Source organism: Eretmochelys imbricata, chromosome 8 (genome assembly GCF_965152235.1).
Source record: "Eretmochelys imbricata isolate rEreImb1 chromosome 8, rEreImb1.hap1, whole genome shotgun sequence".
NCBI classification, from domain to species: domain Eukaryota; kingdom Metazoa; phylum Chordata; order Testudines; family Cheloniidae; genus Eretmochelys; species Eretmochelys imbricata.
Window position 1 is genome coordinate 49121584 of NC_135579.1, and position 25117 is coordinate 49146700.

The 25117-nt window shown below is 41.2% G+C and overlaps 1 protein-coding gene across 4 annotated transcripts in view; it reads left to right on the plus strand.

Annotated features, from left to right (window-relative positions):
- Window positions 1-25117, plus strand: part of RABGAP1L (RAB GTPase activating protein 1 like) — a 560046-nt gene that overhangs the window by 41133 nt on the left and 493796 nt on the right. The window contains exon 1 of one of the 4 annotated variants that reach the window (XM_077824232.1): window positions 2898-2916. The exons of 1 other annotated variant lie outside the window; for it this stretch is intronic. In XM_077824232.1, coding sequence (XP_077680358.1) covers window positions 2914-2916 — 3 coding nt within the window. In that variant the 5' untranslated portion in view covers window positions 2898-2913. Of the gene's footprint in view, window positions 1-2897; window positions 2917-18666; window positions 18776-25117 lie in introns of those variants that run through there. 2 more of the 4 variants (XM_077824228.1, XM_077824230.1) reach the window with 2 other exon arrangements.

Below are 25117 nucleotides of genomic sequence, written 5' to 3' on the forward strand. Positions count from 1 at the left end.
AGAAAGAGGGTAGACTAGCAGTACTTAAATATTTTCCCCTGTATGACCCCATTTTCAGATATACTATCTGGGATTGTGGGAAACTCTATAAATGACACCCACCCTGCAGTGCGACTGTACGTGCAAGGTCATGCTACATGGAGGATGCCATTTTGCTTTCTGAAATGGTATCCTCCACACAGAGTGCCCTTGCACATGCACGGTGTTTGCGAGGTCACGCTGCATGGAGGCACAAATGTGTAGAGAAAAATAGTATCCTCCATGTGGCGTGGCCTTGTGTGTGAGGTCATGCTGTGCAGAGGATGCCATTTTGTAAAATGGGGGAATTGAGAGCTTCATTAGTGGGAGATAGGTGTCAATTACCTCCTGCCTGAAGGGAACACCTCGAAGGTATGTCATCTTCTGATGACTTGTCTTAACTCCAAGTCCTTTGAGCATAATTTTGAATATGGATACATAACTCCTTAAATGTTATCCATACATATATTTTTCAATTATTATGATGACAGGTGGGCTACTGGTTCTTGGTTGAGACCTCACATGACACCCTTTGGTGAACTCTGATACAGATGTCCAACGCAGGGGTTCCCTGTTGTGCACCCCTCATCGTCTGCCATTTGGCATCAAGAGTTCCCTGGATCACAGCATGGTGGCTCAGATTTAGGGAGGCTGAGCTTCTAGCCTTACTACCCACTGCCTTGGCTCCTTAGACCTCTCCCAGGGCAACTGAGTAACAGGTGCTTGGGGAAGAGTGTGGTCTTTTTGAAATCTTTGGGGAGGGAGGTGTCCCTCCAGACTTCAGGTCTGTTAGAATTATTAATAATTAAAATTATTAATATTGATATGGGAAACTACCAAATACTAATTTAACCAAATAGTACTTATACAATTGCTCTAAACATGCCTAAAAAGCCTAAATCATATGCAATTTACTACATCCAAACAGTGTTTAAAAATAAACAACATTTATAAGCATTTGATCAAGCTTCTTATAAGTGGGCTACACCCAGAGGTGCTTAGACCCATATTGGTTGGCTCCAACGTGGTCAGGCAGGTATTAGCAATAAACCCTTTAAGAGTTGACAAATTTTTATACCCTTTAATAAACAAGTGATGTCATTGCCAATTACTGACTTTAGCTAAAAAAACAATTTGAGACAGTTCCACCTTATTTCATCTTAATCTAGATAAAATTTACCACCTACTTTCTTCTCATGGCCTTTCCTCCCTTCCTGAGAATTTTTCCATTACACCTGGGTTCACATAGGCTTTAACACTGGTATATGGGGTGGGAAAGGGCCATGTTGGCTTATTTTAAAACAGATTATCTTTGTTTTATTGAAAACCATCTGCAGTCTTCATTACTGGGCCAGAGGTCTTCTTTTTAGAAACTTCCCTGCATCTCATTAGTTATTCTTTGAACCATGCATCCTTCCTACTTCATTCCTTCTTGTCTTATAACTTATTATTTTCAAGGCCTTTCTTCTACTTCCTAATCAGGGCCTTGCTTTACAACACATTTTTCTTAACCAAATTTAAGATAACTCTAATTCTTTAATTTCATATTTATCCTACATGGTCCTCATTGCCTTGTTGGCATACCAATAAATCTCCATCAAGGCACTGTACTTTATCCAATATTGAGGTTGGTACCAATCATCCAGTGCCTGACCCTTCCAGTACAGACACAGCGGAAAAGAGGGATGTTACCGTGCACTCTCTGTACTTTCTCCTCATCCTCGAATGAGGCCATTGTCTTAGAATCATCCTCCCTGGTTCCTTATGATTACAACATACAAGGAACTTTTGAAAAGGGTAGCTGCCTCCCAAGGTGTTCAGATAGAACTAGTCTAGCCCAATCCACAAAAGTTAGTGGATATTTTACCTATTGATGTCATTGTGGCACCTATAGAAATCCTTTGACAAATTCCATTCTCTCTCATGCCCAATGTCCAAAAGAATGGAGGAAAGTACTAAGTTCCTTCCCAAGGACATGAGTATTCGAGGATCTGTGCTGTTGATGATGGCTGTGAATGGAAAGGCAATGCAATGGTGGTCTAAATCCACTCCCGAAGACAAAGGTGCAAAGAAATTGGATTTCTTTGGAAGCAAGGATTAATCGTCATCAGGATTTCAGTTCAGAATTGCGAATGAACAGGCTGTCTTAGCCTGTTGTGATTATTTGGGACTCAATGCTTCAATTTGTGGATAAATTGCCATATTAGAGTAGGGAGGAAATTATTTATCTGTGAGGGCCACCAAGTGGAAATATCATCCTTGCAGGCTCTGTTGGACAGAGCTGATTCAGTGGCTTGAGTGATGGTGATGGGAGTCACTATACATCATACATCTTGCCTGAAGTCATTGGGCATTCCAGCATACAGTTGAGGATTTGCCTTTTGAAAACTCAGATCTATTCTCAGAGAAGACAGATGAAATTCTGCGTTATCTAAAAAATTCCTGGGCAGCCCTAAAGTGTTTGGCATTTATGCTCCAGGCCCTAAGAGAAGGCAGTTCAGCCCTTTGGTCCAGCTGTCTAATAGGTCCAGCAGAGGTATCTGTTTTACCCTGTTGAGCATGTGACATAGGATGCAAAGAAACACCTCCTCAACCTTCTGTTACTGCTAAACAGTCTGTAGCATCTAAGCAGTCTATTTGACTTTTTACTGATTGATTTGCTGGCCCATGACTATTATTTCCCCTGCTTTGTCAGCAAGTTTTTTCACTTTCTTAGTGCTTGGACCCACATTACACCAGATGGATGAGTTCAAAGCACAGTAGAACTGTGCTATACCCTGTAATTCACTTGTATCCCCCCTCTCTTTTCAGGGATCATTCTTATGAAACTCTACTAATTCAGGAAGTTCAGCCTGTTACAGTTAGGGGCCACAGAAGAAGTATCACCTCACCATCATGGTATGTGATTTTGTTTTCATTTTCCAATTCCAAAGTCCCAGGGAGACATCAAATCTATTTTAGACCTATGAAAACCTCAACAGATACATAAAAAAGATAGCTTCATATGGTTACCATTGCATTTGTTATCCTATCCCTACACCCAATGACTGATTTGCTGCCCTCATCTTAAAGGATGCCTACTTCCATGTAGCCATTCACTAGAGGTACAGAAGGTTCTTAAGATCCATTGCAGCAAATGTTTATGGTCCTTCACTTCAGCCTGTTGTCAGCCCCTCAAATCTTCACAAACACCCTTATTCGTTATGGCATTCGTTATGGCACATCTCAGGAAGGCAGGGGTCCTGGTATACCCGTATCTGGATGATTGGTTAGTTCGAGATCAATCCAGACAGCAAGTAGTAGTGGCCATCAAAAAGATTCAGCCCCTCTTCCATTTGCTGGCCTGTTGATCAACAAGGACAACTCAATTCTTCTCCCTTTAGAGAGAATCTTAATCCGTAGGAGTGGTTCTCGACCATAATGAGTGTATTAACCTCAGGCTGGGTTTCAGGCGATATTGCACCTGTGCAAAGACTTCTAGGTTTACCCTTAAACGACAGTGAGGAATTTCCTGGAACTTCTAGGCCAATGTTGCAGCTTGTACATATGTGAATCCTCATGCCAAACATCATCAGTCATGCAGAAGTGGTTGAAGTGTACCATTTCTTATCTACTGGACATGCTGACTCACATACTTCAAAGTGTTTTGTTGGATAAACCCTGCTAATGTGTACGGTGGGGTTCCTTTTGCCTCAACCTTGCCCTCCATGATCTTAGTTATGCTTCATCTTTTGGTTGCGGAATTCTTTTCGGTAATTTTCAGACTTAGGTCTCTGGTCAGATCAGGATCTCTTTCTCTCTCTCTCTACCTCAGTGTTTGAGAACTTCGAGCTATCTGCCTGGCCTGCCAAGTGTTTCTTCCCCATGTCAAAAGTGGTTCTGAGACGTGCTCTTGGACAACAATGGTGCAGTGTTCTTCCTAAAGAAGTATGGAGATGCTAGGGTAGAATCCCTTTGGCCAAGAAGCAATATACCTTGTGGCAGGGTCAGGCCGGATGGCTACAGGAGGGTAATAGAAGGCAGATATATTAGTCTCAGTTTCAGTAGGTCCCTTTTCCCTGGGTAAGGCAACAGGGAAGGTTCCAAAACCATCAGGAACCTTCTGGAGACAATTAAGACAGACAGGCTGATTAGAACACCTGCAGCCAATCAAGAAGCTGCTAGGATCAATTAAGGCAGGCTAATCAGGGCACCTGGGTTTAAAAAGGAGCTCACTTCAGTTTGTGGTGCGTGTGTAAGGAGCTGGGAGCAAGAGGTGCTAGGAGCTGAGAGTGAGAACGCATACTGTTGGAGGACTGAGGAGTAAAAACATTATCAGACACCAAGAGGAAGGTCCTATGGTGTGGATAAAGAAGGTGTTGGGAGGAGGCCATGGAGAAGTAGCCCAGGGAGTTGTAGCTGTCGCACAGCTGTTCCAGGAGGCACTCTAGACAGCTGCATTCCACAGGGCCCTGGGCTGGAACCCGGAGTAGAGGGTGGGCCTGGGTTCCCCCCAAACCTCCCAACTTCTGGTCAGACACAGGAGGAGTTGACCTAGACTGTGGGTTCATGAAAACGGCCAAACTGAGGGCTTCCGTGAAGCTCCAAGGCGAGCAAATCCGTCAATAAGTGCAAGACCCACCAAGGTAGAGGAGGAACTTTTGTCAGAACCTCTAGACTGTCTGCAGAAAGAATGGAATTGTGCTCAAAGCATCTCACCTCCCTTGGGTTTCAAAACTGTCTAGTGCAGTGGTTTTCAACCTATTTACCATTGTGGCTTGCATATGCAACTCTCTGTGTTATGTGGGCCTCATCCACACAATACATATGCTACCTCTATGGCTCTGAGGATGTCACATGGGCCACAGTTGTGTGCTGATTGGGTCGCAAGTGGCCCATGGGTCATGAGTTGAGAACCACTTGTGTAGTGGATCATCTCTGCAGGTCAGTATCTGAGGGGACCATTTGTGATCTCTGATCCCTATGTTGCAAAACCTATTTTTTGGATTTGGTGAATGCCAAAAATAGACCTATTTCCCACCCAACAGAATAGAAAGTGTTACGAGTTCTGTTCAAGGGCAGATCAAGCACTGGATCTTTGTCAGACACCTTTCTAGTGTCCTGGAGGGGGAAAATGTCTCTGCATGTTTCCCCTCCATTCCTGTGGTGCCAAGAGTTTTGTGCAAACCCAGACAGGATCCCTCTGCTAATTTTGATAGTGCCAGCCTGGTCTGATCAGCATTGGCTCTTGGACCTGTTGAGCCTTTTGATTTGAGATCCAGTATCTATTCTTCTGGTCTCAGATGTAGTTTTGCAGGACCATGGCCAGACTCTGCATTGCAGCTTTCTCAGCCTGCAACTGGCTGCTTGGATGCTCCCTGGGTAACTCTCCAGGAAGCTGCCTGTTCTCTTGGAACAGGCAGCTTCCTGGAGAGTTGTTTTAAATAGCAGGAAACCTTCCACCAGATATACTTACCTTAAGGAATGGAAGAGGTTCTCTCTGATCCCAGCAGAAAGATACTCCTCCATCATGGGCTCCTCTTAAGTTTATCCAGGATTACCAGCTTCACCTAAAGGATGAAGGACTTACTGTCAGTTTCCTGAGAGTTCATCTGACAGTTCTCTCAGCATTCCATCCTCTTTTAGAAGGGAAGATCTGTTCCCTCCCTCCCCACCAACCCTATCAATATTCGATTCTTGAAAGGTTGGAAGAAGTTCTTCCCAGGTACGGACTGTGATGGGGTGGACTAGGCCCTGAGGTTCCCTGCTGGTGGCCTCACAGCCCTGTCACATCCCACCCCAGAAAAAGGCAGTGGAGAGGGTCCTCCAAACTGCCAAGAATGGCTGTGTTGGATGCAGCCAATCAGAAGGGGTTGAAGGGAGAAGCCAATCGGGGCCCAGCAGGCTAATATAAAAAGAGCTGCAGGGCAAGAGTGCAATTCTTAGCTGGAGTGGGAGAAGTATGGATGGTGTGCCGGGGTAACTGAGGAAGCCAGAGGACCTTGGACAGAGCAGTGCTGGCAGAGACTTGAGGGGAGCAAGAAGGCGCTCTGGGCTGGCTGCTGGGACTCAACCAGGGCAAGGCCCTGAGGTAAGGGTGAAGAATTGTGGCTCAGGGAATTGTAGCAGCGACGCAGTTTACTTAAAGGAATCCAGTTTATTTAAAGGGACATAGCTGTTATCAATAGGGTCCCTGGGCTGAGATCTAAAGTAGTGGGTGGGTCTGGCCCCTCATCCCCTCAATTAGCCACTGGGGAGGTGGCCTGGACTTTGATGTACCCCAGAAGAGGGAACTGAACTCTTTTTGTTGCCCAGAAGGAGAGCTGGGGACAGAAAGGCCTTGAGAGGGTGAAGACATTGATTCTGGGGAGGGAGCCCAGGAGCACTGATCTGTACCAGAGCAGGGACAATTTGAGAGAGCCCAGAAGAGGCTGAGAGACTATTCAAACCAGAGTACTGCGATAGGCATTGCTGGACTGATTGAGGAGCGAATCCAGGGGCAGGGCTGTAGATAGACGTTACAGAGGGCACAGAGAGGCCACTGTTAGACTTGTAACCTGGAAGGGATTTCCTTTTCATTTCACATACAGACTGTGTGTGACTTGGCCGGCCGGAGGGCTGAGTTGCTGAAGACTCACCCCAAGGCAGAAAGAGAGTGCAGCATATGCACTCTGCCAAGAGGGGAGCTTGTGAGAGGTGACACCCTGTTACAGGGACCCCTCATCATCCTGGGCTCTGAATTTGCTGCTTTTGGTTTTAATAGGGACCAGCTTTTAAACCAATGACTACATCTTTTTTCTCATCTCTCAATGAAGGTAGTATTCCTGATGGCTATTACTTTGGCTGTGAGGCTAGCAGAATTTCAGGCTTTGATGACTGACCCTCCTTTATACAGGGTTTTAGAATACTAAAGTTAGTTTGAATTCACACCCAAAATTTCTCACTAAATGACTTTAAACTAAATTAGCCTATGTACTTAGTAGCCTTTTCCCCAAAACCTCATTCACGATGATGGAAAAACTCCATACTTTGGATGTTTGTAGGGCATTAGTCTCATTAAGTCTACAGACTTAAAGATATCTCTGCAATTATTTGTCTCCTTTGCTGACAGAATGAAGGGACCATTTGTCACTTTTGCAGAGGATTTCTTCCTGGATATCCTCATGTATTAGTCTGTACTGTGGCTTTGCTAAGGTTCCACTACCTCAGAGTTTTAACAAGCCTTGACGGCTGCATTCTTAGGTCGAGTTTCCATCAGTGATGTTTGTAGGGCTGCAGCTTCATCTGTTAATACCTTCGTTGCTCGTTATGCTCTCTCCAGGCCTTACGAGTGATGATAGAATTGTGAGGCTGATATTTAGATAAACTCCAATACCCTTCTCCATTTGGAACTGCTTGAGTGAGTCACTAAAACAGAATCGACATGTGGAAGCAAATGGTTACATACCTGTTCTGTAACTGTTGTTTGAAATGTGTTCCACATATCTATTTCCCGACTCCTGCTCCTTCCCCTGTATGTCAGGGTCACAGCAAATGGCGACTTCAGGTATAAAGGAAATGAGGGTGCTTGGGGCTGCTCTGCCTCGGTATGCCCTTGGCTTGCAGCATGAGAGTGTGGAAGGCGCAGCCACTTCCCCAGTGGATACTGCTCTACGAAAAGTTCTCTGACTTTGATACACCGGCACATACGCACCAAAAGTGGAAAGAACATGTGCAACATATCTCAAACAACAGTGGTTACTGAACAGGTATGTAACCATATTTTGTTGGTCACTTGCTAAGGATTCTTTTTAGCCACAAGGAAGATGGAAGTTTCATCCTCAAGTTAATTATGGGAGTCTGCAGCTTGAGGGACCTACAATATTTGGAAGACTCTTTAGTCAGTATCTCTAACTTTGAGATATGTCAACCATTGTTTCTAGTTCCTTTAGAAGAAACAAATGTCTGAAAAAGGTGATAACAACCAGGATTCTAGTAATTGAAAGGGGGCAACAGGGTTATAGTTTCCTGATTATGTAAGCCGGGAAAAGGCTATAATTTATTAATTTATTATTATTCAAGGAATGTTTGACGTCTGTACATCCGTCATTCAACAATGGTGGGAATATTTCTGAAGAAGGCTGTTGTAACTCTTTTTGCCTGTGCATGTATATGGGCTCGTCAAATGCAATGCCCTTGCATTCCCATGACTGGTCACGAGTGTCTTTTTTTTTTTTTTTTTTTTTTTTCAGAGCTATGGTGTCCATTTGTGGTCAGCAGAACTATATCTTTTGAGGGTCAAGCAGTGCAGGATTCATAACATAACAGAGCACGGCTACCACTCTGAAACCTTATGTGCCTTAGGCCTGGTCTACACAACAGGAGGGATCGATCTAAGTTACGCAGTGATAGCTACATTAATAGCTACATTAATAATTAATAATAATAATGTAGCTGAAGTCAACGTACTTAGATCTACTTATCGTGGTGTCTTCGCTGTGGTAGGTCGACGGCTGTTGCTCCCCCAGCCACTCCGATTCTGCTTCTTGTCGATGGGAGAGCGCGTCGCGGTCCGTTTATCATGTCTAGACTAGACACGATAAATCAACCCCTGCTGGATCGATTGCTGCCCATCGATCCAGCGGGTAAGGGTAGACAAGCCCTTAGTCATCTTATGTGCCAGAAAGGGTTAAGCGTCCTGCAGGATTCAATCCGTAAAGACAAATTTCAATCCAATTCAAATTCAATCCGTAAAGACATGCGGGGAGATAATGTTTGTTTTTGTGTATTTACATATATATGGGTAATGATCAACAATGTTATCAACCGTCCCTGTCTATGCTGTATTCTGTTAATTCAGAGATCAAAAGAATATCCTAACATTTAAATGAACTGTAAACCTGGGATATCACTGCATCTCTCTTTGAAATGCGTAGCCGATCATCTGCAAATGGTGAAAACGGGCAGTTGCCTTAAGTTAATGCATGTAGCTAAGTACCGGTGATGGACCTACTTCAGTCACCCTGATTATCTATTGTAAATCAAGGGACTCCGACCTGTCAAAGAAGGCTTGAAATTGTATAAAAGATCCTTTTTATCTCAGATCTGCTTAAGTGTCAACAGAAGCTGCTTAGTGTTGGCTTGGTAAATCTGAGTATTGAAATATCTACCAGCTTTGGGGTTTGTCTGCCCCATTCTTTGCAGTTCACCCTAATTGAGTGACCTCAGCAGGCTCCCCCCCGGAAACCCGGTCACACATGTACATGAACACGAGAAGCCTGGGAAACAAGCAGGAAGAATTGGAAGTCCTGGCATAGTCAAGGAACTATGATGTGATTGGAATAACAGAGATTTGGTAGGATAACTCACATGACTGAAGAACTGTCGTGGATGGGTATAAACTGTTCAGGAAGGACAGGCATGGGACAAAAGGTGGAGGAGTTGTACTGTATGTAAGAGAACAGTGTGATTGCTCAGAGCTCCAGTATGAAACTGGAGAAAAGCCTGTTGAGAGTCTTTTTGGGTTAAGTTTAGAGGCGAGAGCAACAAGGGTGATGTTGTGGTGAGCATCTGCTATAGACCACCAGACCAGGAGGATGAGGTAGACAAGGCTTTCTTCAGACAATGAACAGAAGTTTCGAGATCACAGGCCCTGGTTCTCATGGGGGACTTCAATCGCCCTAATATCTGCTGGGAGAGCAATACAGTAGTGCACGGACAATCCCAGGAAGTTTTTGGAGTGTGTTGTGGCCACCTTCCTAGTGCAAGTGCTGGAGGAACCAACGAGGGGCCATGCTCCTCTTGGCCTGCTGTTCACAACAGGGAAGAATTTGTAGGGGAAGTAGAAGTGGGTAGCAACCTGAGCAGCAGTGACCATGAGATGTTCAAGTTCAGGATCCTGATAAAAGGAAGAAAGGAGAGCAGCAGAATATGGATCCTGGACTTCAGAAAAGCAGACTTTGACTCCCTCAGGGAACTGATTGGCAGGATCTCCTGGGAGGCCAATATGAGGGAGAAAGGAGTCCAGGAGAACTGGCTGTATTTCAAAGAAGCCTTATTGAGGGTGCAGGGATAAATCATCGTAATGTGCAGAAAGAATAGCAAATATGCCAGGTGACCAGCTTGTCTTAACAAAGAAATCTTTGGTGAGCTTAAACACAAAAAGGAAGCTTACAAGAAGTGGAAACTTGGTCAAAGGAGAATAAAAAATATTGCTTGAGCATGTAGGGGTGTAATCAGGAAGGCCAACGCACAATTGGAGTTGCAGCTAGCAAGGGATGTGAAGGGTAACAAGAAGGGTTTCTACAAGTATGTTAGCAACAAGAAGGTCAGAGAAAATGTGGCACCCTTACTGAATGGGGCAGGCAACCTAGTGATAGATGATGTGGAAAAAGCTGAAGTACTCAATGCTCTTTTTGTCTCGGTCTTCACAGACAAAGACAGCACCCAGACTGCTGCACTGGGCAGCACAGAATGAGGAGGACGTGAGCAGCCCTCAGTGGTGAAAGAACAGGTTAAGGACTATTTAGAAAAGCTGGACGAGCACAAGTCCATGGGGATCAGTGCAATGCATCTGAGGGTTCTAAGGGAGTTGGCTGATGTGATTTGCAGAGGCATTGGCCATTATCTTTGAAAACTCGTGGTGATCGGGGGTGGTCCCAGATGATTGGAAAAAGGCAAATAAAGTGCCCATCTTTAAAAAAAAAAAAAAAAAAAAAAGGGGGGGGGGTGGGGGGAGGAGAAGGAGAATCCGGGGAACTACAGACTGGTCAGCCTCATCTCAGTCTCTGGGAAAAATCAGGAATCCATTTTGAAGCACTTGGAGGGAGAGGAAGGTGATCAGGAACAGTCAAGCTGGATTAACCAAGGGCAAATCATGCCTGACCAACCTGATTGCCTTCTACGATGGGATAACTGGCTCTGTGGATTTGGGGAAAGTGGTGGATGTGATATATTGCTCACAGTTTGTATTTGGCTTTGCCTAAAGCAGACAGATATGATTCCCTGTCCCAAGCAGCTTGCAAACTAAACTAGATGTGGTAATTAGGAGGAGAAGGAACAATAGGAAATGAGATGAGTAACAGCAATAAGCCCATGTGCTTATTCAGTAGGGGTAAGTGCATGCCATGGTGTAGTATAAAGAGTAGCTTGTTTTATTTTATTTTACCAATTGGGATGGTTAGTTGACTAATATGTAGGCTTCATGGCAGAAGTAGTCTTCAGTGAAAAGGGAAGGGCTTTATGAATTAGGCTAGTAAGAAATCCATTTGTTGAGGTGTTAAAAGAATGTAGAGATGTTTGTGGAAGTAGATGTATGGGGTGTCAAGATTGGTATCATTGAGTAGGGTCTGGGGGGACAAGAAGAGTCTCTGCAAAAAGGTAGCTCTGTATGTTAGACGAGGCAAAGTTGATGGAGGATCTTGAAAGTTAAAATAAGCTTCTGAAAGTTTGGGGCGGAAGAGAAGAGGTAGCTGGTGGAGTGATGAGCTCAATGGGTGAGGAATATGCTCTCAATGACAGCTTTGAAGAGATGGAAGCGTGTCTTGGGCATTGAAGGTTATGGCTACAGTGATTTAAAAATAAGAGAGTGCAAGAGAGTTGGGAGGGAAGATCAGGAGTTGACTTTTGGTTATGTTGACTTGAAATTGACATTGACATATCCAGGTAATGACTGAGCATAGAATTGAATTGAAAGGGGTTGGTTAGGAGTAAAAAAGGTGGATTTGGGAGTTCAGTGTAAAGGTGTTAGTCAAGACTGAGTAAAGATTTTTGGTACTCCTAAAAATCTTTATTTGATTTTCAAAATCTGGAACACCAGTGGATGGCTTGTTTATTTTTATATAATAAAAATATAGTTCTCTCTCTCTTTTTTCTATGGAGTTTGCTGTGGACAGTCTGTAACAAGTGGTCTGCCTCTTTAAGAGCCTGGGGCCAACCAGCCCTGTTCAATTATCAAACCCAGTTGGAAAGGGGTCAGGTGATCTCTATGAAGGCCTAGGAGAGCTGTGGGAGGGAGCTTGGTTCCGCTGATAGGCCATGGAACAGAGACAAGGGTGCTTTCAAAGGAGACCTTAAACTGAGGTTACGTTTGCTCAGTGTGGAGAGCAAAGTTCCTCTGGATTTTTTGTGAAAGTAAAAAGAAAAGGAGTACTTGTGGCACCTTAGAGACTAACCAATTTATTTGAGCATGAGCTTTCGTGAGCTACAGCTCACTTCATCGGATGCATATCGTGGAAACTGCAGCAGACTATATACACACAGAGAATATGAAACAATACCTCCTCCCAGTGGGGTGGGAGGAGGTATTGTTTCATATTCTCTGTGTGTATATAAAGTCTGCTGCAGTTTCCACGATATGCATCCGATGAAGTGAGCTGTAGCTCACGAAAGCTCATGCTCAAATAAATTGGTTAGTCTCTAAGGTGCCACAAGTACTCCTTTTCTTTTTGCGAATACAGACTAACACGGCTGTTACTCTGAAACCTGTCAATTTGTGAAAGTAGACACTTCTCTGATCCCTTGCCCAAATTATCTCTGCTGACTATGTAGTGTGATGATTATTTGCCCAGCAACTGTTTATCAGAGGTGGATGCATTTCAGTGGTGGTTGAAGTGACTCCTGTTTATAAAGCACTTCAGGAAGAATAGAGTTGTGCTATTATAAAATATTACTATTATATTATCTCAGACAAGTTTCTCTCACAGCCTCACGTTATTAGAAATAATAGCCCGCAGAGATGGTAGTTGGCAGGAACACTCAATATATTTAACTGTGAGCTTGTTTCAGTGGCTAAATTAACACATCACCACTGTTCGCACTATTTTCTGATGTAGTAAAATATATTAAATAAATTATTAAAAAAATGAGCCTCTTACGCTGTTGCTTTCCACTCTGGAATACAGTCCATCACTCTAAACTGTGTGGCCATAACGTTTAGTAACCTTCTTGTCCCACCAGGATTGAGCTTGACCGAGAGCTTGAAAACCGCAAGTAGTCGGGAACAGTGATATGGTGGGGTTTTTTTTTTTTTGCCTATCAGAACTTGACTCAAGTAGCATTATCTGTTCTGTCTTCAGCACTACCTCATACTTTCCAAAGTCAAAACCGAACTGTTGGATAGCCACATTTTCCCTAAATTACTCAGCTTTAAAGAGTGTGCTTAGTGACAAGGAAGCAGCTTGAAAGAATATTACAGAACTACTTTAATTTGTAGCACTTGCACTGCGGTACCCTTGACTCAGAATTGCTTACTCAACAAAAACTGGATCTCAGGAGTCTGAATAGCATACATGCATAGTAAATACTTTCAGTATTACTTTTCTGATACTTAACATGCAAATGTATTATACCTTTTCTTCCTTGAGTTTTTATTAGCGCTAAGATCTGCATAATTAGTCATAACTTCCTGGAGATGAGGACAGTTCTGCTACTAGTCCTGGTTTAGCAAAATATGTAATTAAAAAAAATGATGTAAACTGGTGGGAAAACTATGGGTGAACATGCTTCAATCAACTTAATCCTAAGTAATATAATCAGTTGTAATCTGATGTGTGTCCACACACAGGTCTGCACCAGTGTAGCTATTGGCTTATTTACACATGGAAACCTCAGGCAAATTAATCTGAATTAACTAAAGGTGTAAATATAAAGTGGGTTAGTAAAATCCCTGTGAGGATCCTTGTATTTAGAATTCAATTGGCTTTCAGTGTGTTTAGTTTAATAAATTTTTAAAGTGAATGAAACTAAACAAGATGAAGGTCATTTTAATTCTGAATGAGAGCATCCATGCATGGATTTAATATGGTTTTAACTAATCCACTTTAAATTCAGACTTTTTCATACTTAGGATTAATTCTCTTGAGTGTCACCGTACAGACAAACACTAAATCAGTTCTAAATAGATGCAGTCCTCTACCTGTTGTTAAAAGTAAACATTTATTTTTTTACTCTGTTTTTAATGCCTAGCACTGCACACACAGCTGAGTGAGAGTTGGGATTCTACAACTTGCCCAGTATCAGTAGAATTGTCTACTAAATTCTAGTTACAAACCTGTCACAACACCTGTGCACCCTGTTGAAGGCAGTGGGGTTGCACAGGTAATGCAGAGGGCATAGTTTGGCCTGCCTAATGTTTATTATTGAGGATGTGTGAAAAGGAAAGGACCCAGCTTGACTTTCTGAATGTTTTAAAAGAAGAAAAAAAAAGGGGGTGGGGTGGGGGAGGATTTACTTATGAATTGATTTCATTTGTAAAACCTAGGCTAGTGTTTCAGTTAGTTGTCCTGGTTGGCACATTGGCTCTGTGTTTAGGGCTTCTTAACTACAGTACTTCCTCTTCTGCAATGGACTGTGTGCAGAAAGGAGGCTGGGGATGTGTTGCTCCTTTGTGTGGTTGTGCATGTGTGTGTGCTCCTTGTCGTCTTGAGCCATGCTGCACTGAGCTGGCAAGTTGACTCTGTGCCAACCACATGGCTGGCACTGTTCTGGGACCTTCTTTCCCCAGCTTAGTTGGTTAAGGCTAGTCAGGACAGTATTTTTCCCTGAATGACTCTAGACTGAATTCTTGTGTTACCAAGTGGTTCAGGGACTCAGTGCATACACAAAGCCTGAGTAAGCAAAACATTTTTTCTCTTTCTTATAAATACATTGGTATTCATAATACGATCTAGTGCAAAGCACTGGTTGCAAAATCTTGCAGAGGGGGAATAAATCTTGGCTGATGTGACTTTGTATTGATACCATTTTCCTTAAGTGGTTGATCCTGGGTTATAAGTTGCAGGGACTTTAAAGTTTGTCTATGGCAGGGGTTCTCAACCTTTTTCTTTCTGAGGCCCCCACACAACATGTTGTAAAAATTCCACTGCCCACTGGTGCTACAACAACTGTTTTTCTGCATATAAAAGCCAGGTCCAGCATTAGGAGGTAACGAGCAGGGCAGTTGCCTGGGGCCCCACGACACACTGGGCCCAGTGAAGTTGTTCAAGCTTCAGCCCCAGATGGTGGGGCCTCGGCTTTCTGCCTTGGGCCCCGGTGAGTCTAATGCTGACCCTGCTTGGCGGATGCCCTGAAATCTGCTGGCAGCCCCCCAGAGGGCCTCAGACCCTTGGTAGAGAACTGCTGGTCTATGGCATCTGTAATGTGGCCATCACTTTTTTATTTAGGTATCCAATACAACAACTTAACCAAAAACAATCATTCTTTGTTCTCCACGAACAGACCAGTAACTGTGCTCTTGCCATGGAGGGTAGTTTTACTTTCACAGAAATGTCCATTTTTCCAAAATAAGTCAAGTGACTCATTTGTGTGGTAGGGGATTTTTTTTTTTTAAGGACTTCATCCTCAACACTGCTTTCTTGGAAGCTATGAAAAAAGATTTCATAATTGTAGAAGTATATTGATAATATACATCTGTCTCCTCTCTGTTCATGAAAAGTTTTTATTCTATCCCATACAACAGTATTAGCAAATCAAGAAAATACTGATAGTTTACTGGTTTCTCAGAGATGTTTAACACTTTCTAGTACTGCTGGATTTAAGGCACTGGGGAGGCTTAATCAACTAATAGCGAGCAGATGTAATTTTGTTCTGTATCTTGATAGCAAAAGTTTCACAGAAGTGAGAAGACGAAGGCTAGGGGTGACATCCTGGCTCTGTTGAAGTAGTGGGAACAATCTCATTGACTTCAGAAGGTCCAGGATTTAGGAATAGGAAGGCCCTATTAGTGTGCTGTCTGCCTTCCATATAGACTATCAGCTATGTTACTTAAACACACATGAACCTACCAGAGGCATTTAAAAATTAAGATGCAGATATGTACTAAAAATATAACGTGTGTTTAGTGGTGGATGTACACCATATGCATATATCTCTTATACATTTTAAGCTGTTTGACATGTTCATGAGCAAAAAACTAGGTTCAAATGTTCGGCCTGAAAACATTAGCACTTTTAAGGAATAGGTCTAGTCTGCATACAAAATTTAGCTTGGCATAGCTATGGTGCTCAGGGTGTGAAAAATCCACACCCCTTAGTGCTGTACCTCTGCAGATCTAACTCCCAATGTAGATGCAGGTAGGGCAATGGAAGAATGTTTCTGTCGATCTAGCTACCATTGCTTAGGGAGATGGTGTACCTACAGTGACAGAAAAACCCTTTCCATTGCTGAAGGCTGTCTCTACATAAGTACAGCCGTATTGGGTCACACCTAGCCCAGTATCCTGTCTTTTGATACTGGCCAGTGCCAGGTGCTTCAGAGGGAATGAACAGAACAGGCAGTCATTGAGTGATCCATCCTCTGTCATACACTCCCAGCTTCTGGCAAACAGAGGCTAGGGACATTCAGAGCATGGGGTTCCATCCCTGACCATCTTGGCTAATAGTCATTGGTGGATCTATCCTCCATGAACTTACCTGGTTCTTCTTTGAACCTGTTATAGTCTTGGCCTTTACAACATCCCCTGACAATGAGTTCTACAGGTTGACTCTGCATTGTATGGAGAAGTACTTCCTTTTGTTGGTTTTAAACCTGTTGCTTATTAATTTCAGCAGGTGACTCCTGGTTCTTGTGTTATGTGAAAAAGAAAATAACACTTCCTTATTCACTTTCTCCACACCAGTCAAGATTTAATAGACCTCTATCATCCCCTCTTAGTCATCTCTTTTCCAAGCTGAAAAGTCCCAGTGTTTTTAATCTTGGCTCGTACGGGAGCTGTTCCATACGCCTAATAATTTTTGTTGCCCTTTTCAATTCTACTAGATCTTTTTTGAGATGGGGATGGGATGGGACCAAAATTGCACACAGTACTCAAGGTGTGGGTGAACCATGGATTCGTATAGAGGCATCGTATTTTCTGTCATCTTACCTATACCTTTGCTAATGGTTCTTAACGTTCTGTTATCTTTTTTATCCTGATGCACACTGAGCGGCTGTTTTCAGAGAACTATCCACAATGACTCCAAGATCTCCTTCTTAAGTGGTAACAGCTAGTTTAGACCCCATCATTTTGTATGTATAGTTGGGATTATGTTTTCCAATGTGTATTACGTTGCATTTATCAGCATTGAATTTCATCTGCTATTTTCTTACCCAGTCACCCAGTTTTGTGAGATCCATTTGTATCTCTCCACAGTCCGCTTTCGACTTAACCATCTGAGTGATTTTTGTATTGTCTGTAAATTTTGCCACCTCACTGTTTACCCCCATTTCCAGATCATTTGTGAATATGTTGAACAGCACTGGTCCCAGGACAGACTCTTGGGGGACATTACGATTTACTTCTCTCGAGTCTGAAAACTGACCATTTATTCCTACCCTTTGTTTGCTGTCATTTAACCAGTTACTGATCCATGAGAGGACTAGGGACGGATTATGACATTTTGAGCCCCTAAACTACTTCAAGTGTAAGAGGCCCCATACCGTAAAAAAAAAAAAAAAAAAAAAAATTATTTTCACAGAAAGAATATTGTAAACAATACAGTATAAAAAAAATCCAAAAAACAATACAATAAAGAATACCATTTGCTAGAAGAGTTCTCAGGAAATGTTTCTTCTCTGTTGGGGCATCTAAATAGTGGAATTCCTTGTCAGAATATGCAATGAGACTCTTAGAGAATGGCAAAAACTAGAGATGGCAATAGAGGATAAAAAAGGCAATAGAAGATATATGATGCAGATAACCCACAAGTTTAAAGCTCAACTATTAATTATATTGATATGAATTACACCAGATCATCAGAGCAGATCATCAGAAGCAGATCATCAGAAAATTCTATGTGGGTTGTATTTTTCCAGTAAATTTATTTGGTTTGTTTTTTATAGAAGGTTATGCTGAATTACCAAATATTGTTACTAAAATTAGTACTAGAAAGTTTTAATTGAAACCAGTAAAATATTAATTTTATATAGTGTTGTTATACCAGGATATTTCTGTTAAAAGTTAGTGCTATTTTGTCTGTCCTCAGAGGAAAAGGAGAGGATATATAATTTTTTTATATCGTGAATAAGGAAAATTATCCTTCTTTTCATATGAATAAATGAAAAACCATTTGATTATTTTGTTAGAAAAATACAAATTTTATTCACAGTATATATAAAATCTACTTACAGATGTTTATTCAGATTTAATTTTCACTACAAAACAATGCATTGTTGGTATTTTTCGTTTGCCATACTATAAAAATACAATGCATTATGCATATGATATGTGATTTATAAGTCTATATAAGAATTTTTACATAGCATACTATCTATAATAAAATATTACCTTATGTGCACCAAACCCGCCTAGCAGAAAATCCCAATCTTTTTTCTAGGCAGCCATCTCTCTTCGCATTCACTTCACTATCCTCTGTCTTCCCCAGGACCACTAATTAATCTTGAGTAAACACCTCAGAGACACAGAGTGACAACAAGCTGTATGTGTGAAAGAGAGAGAATTTACCAGAAAAAAAGACTGGTAATCTCTCGACAAGCATTGAGAAAGTGAGAAAAACTTGCCTGTAGTCAAGCAAATATAATGAATATTATAGGCTTTAATACCTTATAAATCATATATGCACATAGTTTGAAATAACTTGCTCACCAAGTACTCAGAATACTTCTCTCAAAACCCTCAATTTATCCTTTTGTCAGCGCTCTCTGATATTTACTGTGAAGGTTCCTGAAACTGACGGAGGGAAGCCAACACAAATTTGTCGTCCTCAAGATCCACTCAATCCAAGTCCATAAGAAGTTCACCTGCAAACTCAATCATACGAAGTATGGACCGCAGAAAGCAGCATGCGCACTAAAATACACAATTGTACGTATGTACAGATCAAAAGAAGAAAACACACTAACACTTCAGAAAACGAAACAAAATGGGAACAAAGGCACGATGCGACTGAGCGTGCTGGATCATAAACAAAAGATGGTGGCCTTCCGGCTATTACCAGCCAAGGGGGCCACTATACATGACGTCACTCCTAGGACGAGTCCCATACGAGTATGAGCTTGGCAGGATTGCTTCACGATACTGCAGTCTCAGACTTTACATTTTTCCCAGTTTTATCAGCGGTGAGATTATTTATTTAAATAAATTAGAAAGGCATGGTCAGAATTTTACCAGTAGCAGCTGGCTAACAAAACGCTGCCTTAAGAGACTGACAGTAGACTTACTAGTAGAAATACTAATTTTAGAAGTGCAATTATAGGTTTTTGTTTTTTCTTCTTAGCACTGGCCTCCCACCTGTCAATAATGAACAATGATTGAAATATAAGGGTAGGGTAAGGGTATTTGTGTAGCCACGTGTATATTTTTGTCATATTTGAATGAAAAGTCTATAGTTAGAGAGAATCCTCTTTTTTCCATATCTCCTTTATCAACTGATTTTCATAAAATTTGAAATGGAGTCAGTTTTTTCTTTTTTACAGGCCCCTCATATTGGGAGGCCCTGAGCTGTAGTTTAGTTACCTTATGGCTTAATCCAGTACCGAAGAGGACCTTGTCTCTTTACCTATGCCTACTTTGCTTAAGAGCCTTTGGTGAGGGAGCTTGTCAAATGCTTTCTTATAATCCAAGTACTCTATCCACTGGATCACCATTGCTAACATGGGTGTTGACACCCTCAGAGAATTCTAATAGATTGGTGAGACATGATTTCCCTTTACAAAGGCCTTGTGGATTGTTCCCCAACATATCATGTTCATCTATGTGTCTAATAATTCTGTTCTTTGCTATAGTTTCTTCCAATTTGCTTGATACTGAAGTTAAGCTTACCAGCCTGTAATTGCCTGGATCGTCTTTGGAGCCTTTTTAAAAAAATTGGTGTTATATTAGCTATCCTCTAGTCATCTGGTATAGAAGCTGATTTAAATAATAGGTTACATACCACAATTAGTAGTTCTGCAATTGCATATTTGAGTTGCTTCAGAACTCTTGGGTGAATACTGTCTAGTCCTGGTGACTTTAAATTACTGTTTAGTCTATCACTTTGTTCCAAAACCTCCTCTATTGACACCTCAATCTAAGACAGTTCCTCAGATTTGTCATCTAAAAAGAAGGGCTCAGGTGTGGGAATCTCCCTTACATCTTCTTCAGTGAAGACTGATGTAAAGAATTAGTCCAGTTTCTCCTCAACAGCCTTGTGTTCCTTTAGCACCATCATGCAGTGACCCCACTTCCTGCTTCTGATGTACTTAAAATTTGTGTTGTTAGTTTTTGTGTTTTTGGCGAGTTGCTCTTCATATTCTTTTTTGGCCTGCCTAATTATACTTCTACACTTGACTTGCCAGAGTTTGTTCCCTTTTATTTTCTTCTTAACTTTCAGTTTATTAAAGGATGCCCTTTTTTGCCTCTGATTTTTATTTTATGGTCTTTACTTCTGCTTTATGGTGATACATTGGCATAGTTGCAATGATGTAGTTATGCAACTATAATGCCAATATGTAGACATGGCCTCAGGCATACTATATTAACACTGAACAGTAAGTTGACAATATGTAGCTTCACAGCAGCAAATTAGCATGTGGCGCACATCACCTTAGCAAACTAGAAATTTGAATAACACTGCACGCATAAATACAGCAGGGTGACTCAAAAGATCAAACCACATTAAAAGGGTCACCTTAGTCATAGCGAAAAGTATGTTTTGTTTTTTGTTTTTTTTGGTCACCTTTTCTGTTTCATTATCCAGCACATTACTTTTCTTTGTGTTAAACAGAGAAGTGGTATGGTTTTGGATATAGCTTGCCAAAAGCTAGAGTCAAATTGGCTGGCTGAGCCTTTTTGTTGGTCAGTTTAATTCTTCCATAACATAGAATCTTTTTTCATAAATGGTATCTGTTGTGCTGTTTATGTAAGTTGAATGTGGGTATGTGGGGGGATGGTGGAAAAAATATGGTGGAAAAAATTGTATTCTTTTATTGTACGACATAATTACAAGCTTGAGATGCAAAAGTATTTGTGTCTATTTATAGCTTTAAAAGGTCACTAGGAAAATATTACTTGTTTCGGGGGCAAGGAGAGAGGACCAGTCACTCTTAAAAATACTCCAGAGCCATACAGTGCTTCTTGTGCTTCTCTAGAATCTCCTGGCTTATTTTATTATTAAACATCCTCCAAAGGATTTTTAAAGGGTTATACCCTATTTTGGTACTTTACTGTGTGTCGTGTGGAACGTGATGTGAGTGTTTTGTGTGGACTTTATTTTCTCTGAGCTTTTTTTGTTTTAAACTTTTTTAGAAATACTAGAGTGTTTGACTTCAGCTTCTGGTTTTGTTGGAGGACTTTGAGGGTAATTGTCAAATTTGTTGGGAGATTTCAGGTGTTTGCTTTAAATAGGTGTTAACAAAAACAGAATTTTAAACTGAGTGAGTAAAAATAAACATTCCTATTCATTTAATTGTTTATCTTGGATATCTCTGTGAAAACAACACTTGCATTTCAACCATAAAAAATCAAGAAGCAGAAAAAGAGTTTAGGGATATGAAAATGATCTTTTAGATTGCCATTATATATTATGAGGAGGGGACTCTTCCTTTCCCCCTTTGTAGGTCCCATTTAAAAGGGCTAAATAAGGACACAGTAAAGGTTTTATATAGTGGCATTTTTTGTTTTAAAACCTATTAAGATAAAATTTTAAAAAAATACGTATATATAATATACACACACACACGTGTCGTTTATTAACGTAGCCTTAAACTTACATCCCATAGACCAGGGGTTCTCAATCTTTTTGTTTCCAAGTCCCCCTCCCCTCCCCCCAACATACTATAAAAACTCCATGGCCCACCTGTGCCATAACTCTTTTCTGCCTGTAAAAACCAGTTCCACTGTTAGTCCCCATGCCATAGAGGGCCCCACAAATCTCAGTTGCTCAGACTTTGTCTTTGGCTTCAGCCCCAGTGGCAGGGAAGCGAGGCTCCAGCCCCAGACTCCAGCAAATCTGATGCTGACCCTGCTTGGCGACACCTCTCCTCCCCCCAGTAAAACTTGTTCATGGCACCCTGGTTGTGAACTGCTGCCATAGACAATATTTGCTCTTTTTAATATAGTTCTTGAAAGCTGAGCTTTAGCTGTAACAGGCTGCTAGAGGATTGGAGGGGAAAGGAAGAGCAGGATATGACAGCATCTAGGATATCCAGAGATCTGAACTAAATAGGGGGAAGAGAAAAAGGATGCTATTTAGCCAAGTCAAGTAACAATGGAAACCAGTATCTGCTACTACCATTTAATAATCATTTCTCTCCTTTCCCTCTGTTAGAAAATACATATTTTTAGTAGGGCTGTCAAGTGATTACAAAATTAATTGCAAGATTAATTGCACTGTTAAACAATAAAAGAATACAATTTATTTAAATATTTTTTCTACTTGTTTTCTACTTTTTCAAATATATTGATTTCAGTTAAAACTTAGAATACAAAGTGTACAGTGCTCACTTTATATGTATTTTTGATTGCAAGTATTTGCACTGTAAAAAAAAAAGACTTATTTTTCAGTTCACCTAATACAAGTACTTCAATGCAATCTCTTTATCATGACAGTTGGATTTAAAAATGTAGAATTATGCACAAAAATAACTACATTGTTTCATTTTTCAATGTAAAATTTTACAGCCTGTAAGTCCACTCAGTCCTACTTCTTGTGAAGCCAATAGCTCAGACAAATAAATTTGTTTACATTTGCAGGAGATAATGCTACCCACTTCTTGGTTACAATGTCACCTGAAAGTGAGAATAGGCATTCAATGGCACTATTGTAGCCAGCATTGCAAGATATTTACCTGCCAGATGTGCTAAAGATTCGTATGTCCCTTCGTGCTTCAACCACCATTCCAGAGGACATGCGTCCATGCATTTGATGGGTTCTGCTTGATAACAATCCAAAGCAGTGTGGACCGATGCACATTCATTTTCATTATCTGAGTCAGATGCCACTGCAGAAGGTTGATTTTCTTTTTTGGTGGTTCAGGTTCTGTAGTTTCTGCAAAGGAGTGTTGCTCTTTTAAGACTTCTGAAAGCATGCTCCACACCTCGTCCCTCTCAGATTTTGGACGGCACTTCAGATTCTTAAACTTTGTGTCGAATGCTGTAGCTATCTTTAGAAATCTCACGTTGGTACCTTATTTGTGTTTTGTGAAATCAGCAGTGTAAGTGTTCTTAAAATGAACAACATATGCTGGGGTCATCATCCGAAACTGCTATAGCATGAAATATGTGGCAGAATGCGGGTAAAACAGAGCAAGGGACATACAATTCTCTCCCAGGGAGTTGTCACAAATTTAATTAACGCATTATTTTTTTCACGTGTCATTAGCTTGGAAGCATGTCCTTTGGAATGGTGATTGAGGCTCTGAAGATTTATATTTTGGTTTTGAGTGCAGTTATGCAAAAAAAAATCTACATTTGTAAGTTGCACTTTCATGACAAAGAGATTGCACTACAGTGCTTATATGAGGTGAATTGAAAAATAAAATTTATCATTTTTACAGTGCAAATATTTGTAATAAAAATAATAGACACTTTGATTTCAGTTGCAACACAGAATCAATATATATGAAAATGTAGAAAAAATCCTAAGTATTTAATAAATTTCAATTGGTATTCTATTGTTTTACAGCGCAATTAAAACTGCGGTTAATTGTGATAAATCTTTTTGAGTTAATCGCGTGAGTTAACTGTGATTAATCGACAGCCCTAATTTTTAGAAAAGGTTAAAACTTTTTTTTATCTGTTGTGTGCTTTATAGATCTATTGTTGTTCCATCCTCCAGAGGAGAGGGATGTTTAAAGAAATTGACACTCCTGGTCAAGTGTTCATAGATTCATAGATATTTAAGTCACAAGGGACCATTATGATCATCTAGTCTGACCTCCTGCACAACGCAGGCCACAGAATTTCACCCACCACTCCTGCAAAAAACCTCACACCTATATCTGTGCTATTGAAGTGCTCAAATCGTAGTTTAAAGAGTTCAAGGAGCAGAGAATCCTCCAGCAAGTGACCCATGCCCCATGCTACAGAGGAAGGCAAAAAACCTCCAGGGCCTCTTCCAGTCTGCCCTGGAGGAAAATTCCTTCCCAACCCCAAATATGGCAATCAGCTAAACCCTGAGCATATGGGCAAGATTCATCAGCCAGACAGTACAGAAAATTCTTTCCTGGGTAACTCGGATCCCACCCTATCTGATATCCCATTACAGGCCATTGGGCCTATTAACCATGAATATTTAATTACCAAAACCATGTTATCCCATCATACCATCTCCTCCATAAACTTATCAAGTTTAATCTTAAAGCCAGATAGATCTTTTGCCCCCACTGCTTCCCTTGGAAGGCTATTCCAAAACTTCACTCCTCTGATGGTTAGAAACCTTCGTCTAATTTCTAGTCTAAATTTCCCGGTGGCCAGTTTATATCCATTTGTTCTTGTGTCTACATTGGTACTGAGCTTAAATAATTCCTCTCCCTCACTGGTATTTATCCCTCTGATATATTTATAGAGAGCAATCATGTCTCCCCTCAACCTTCTTTTAGTTAGGCTAAACAAGCCAAGCTCCTTGAGTCTCCTTTCATAAGACAAGTTTTCCATTCGTCGGATCATCCTAGTAGGCCTTCTCTGTACCTGTTCCAGTTTGAATTCAACCTTCTTAAACATGGGAGACCAGAACTGCACACGGTATTCCAGGTGAGGTCTCACCAGTGCCTTGTATAAAGGTACCAAAACCTCCTTATCCCTTCTGGAAATACCTCTTCTGGTGCATCCCAAGACCGCATTAGCTTTTTTCACGGCCACATCACATTGGCAGCTCATAGTCATCCTATGATCAACCAATACTCCAAGGTCCCTTTCCTCCTCCGTTACTTCTAATTGATGCGTCCCTAGCTTATAACTAAAATTCTTGTTATTAATCCCTAAATGCATGACCTTACACTTCTCACTATTCAATTTCATCCTATTACTATTACTCCAGTTTACAAGGTCATCCAGATCCTCCTGTAGGATATCCCTGTCCTTCTCTAAATTGGCAATACCTCCCAGCTTTGTATCATCCGCAAACTTTATTAGCACACTCCCACTTTTTGTGCCGAGGTCAGTAATAAAAAGATTAAATAAGATTGGTCCCAAAACCGATCCTTGAGAAACTCCACTGGTAACCTCCCT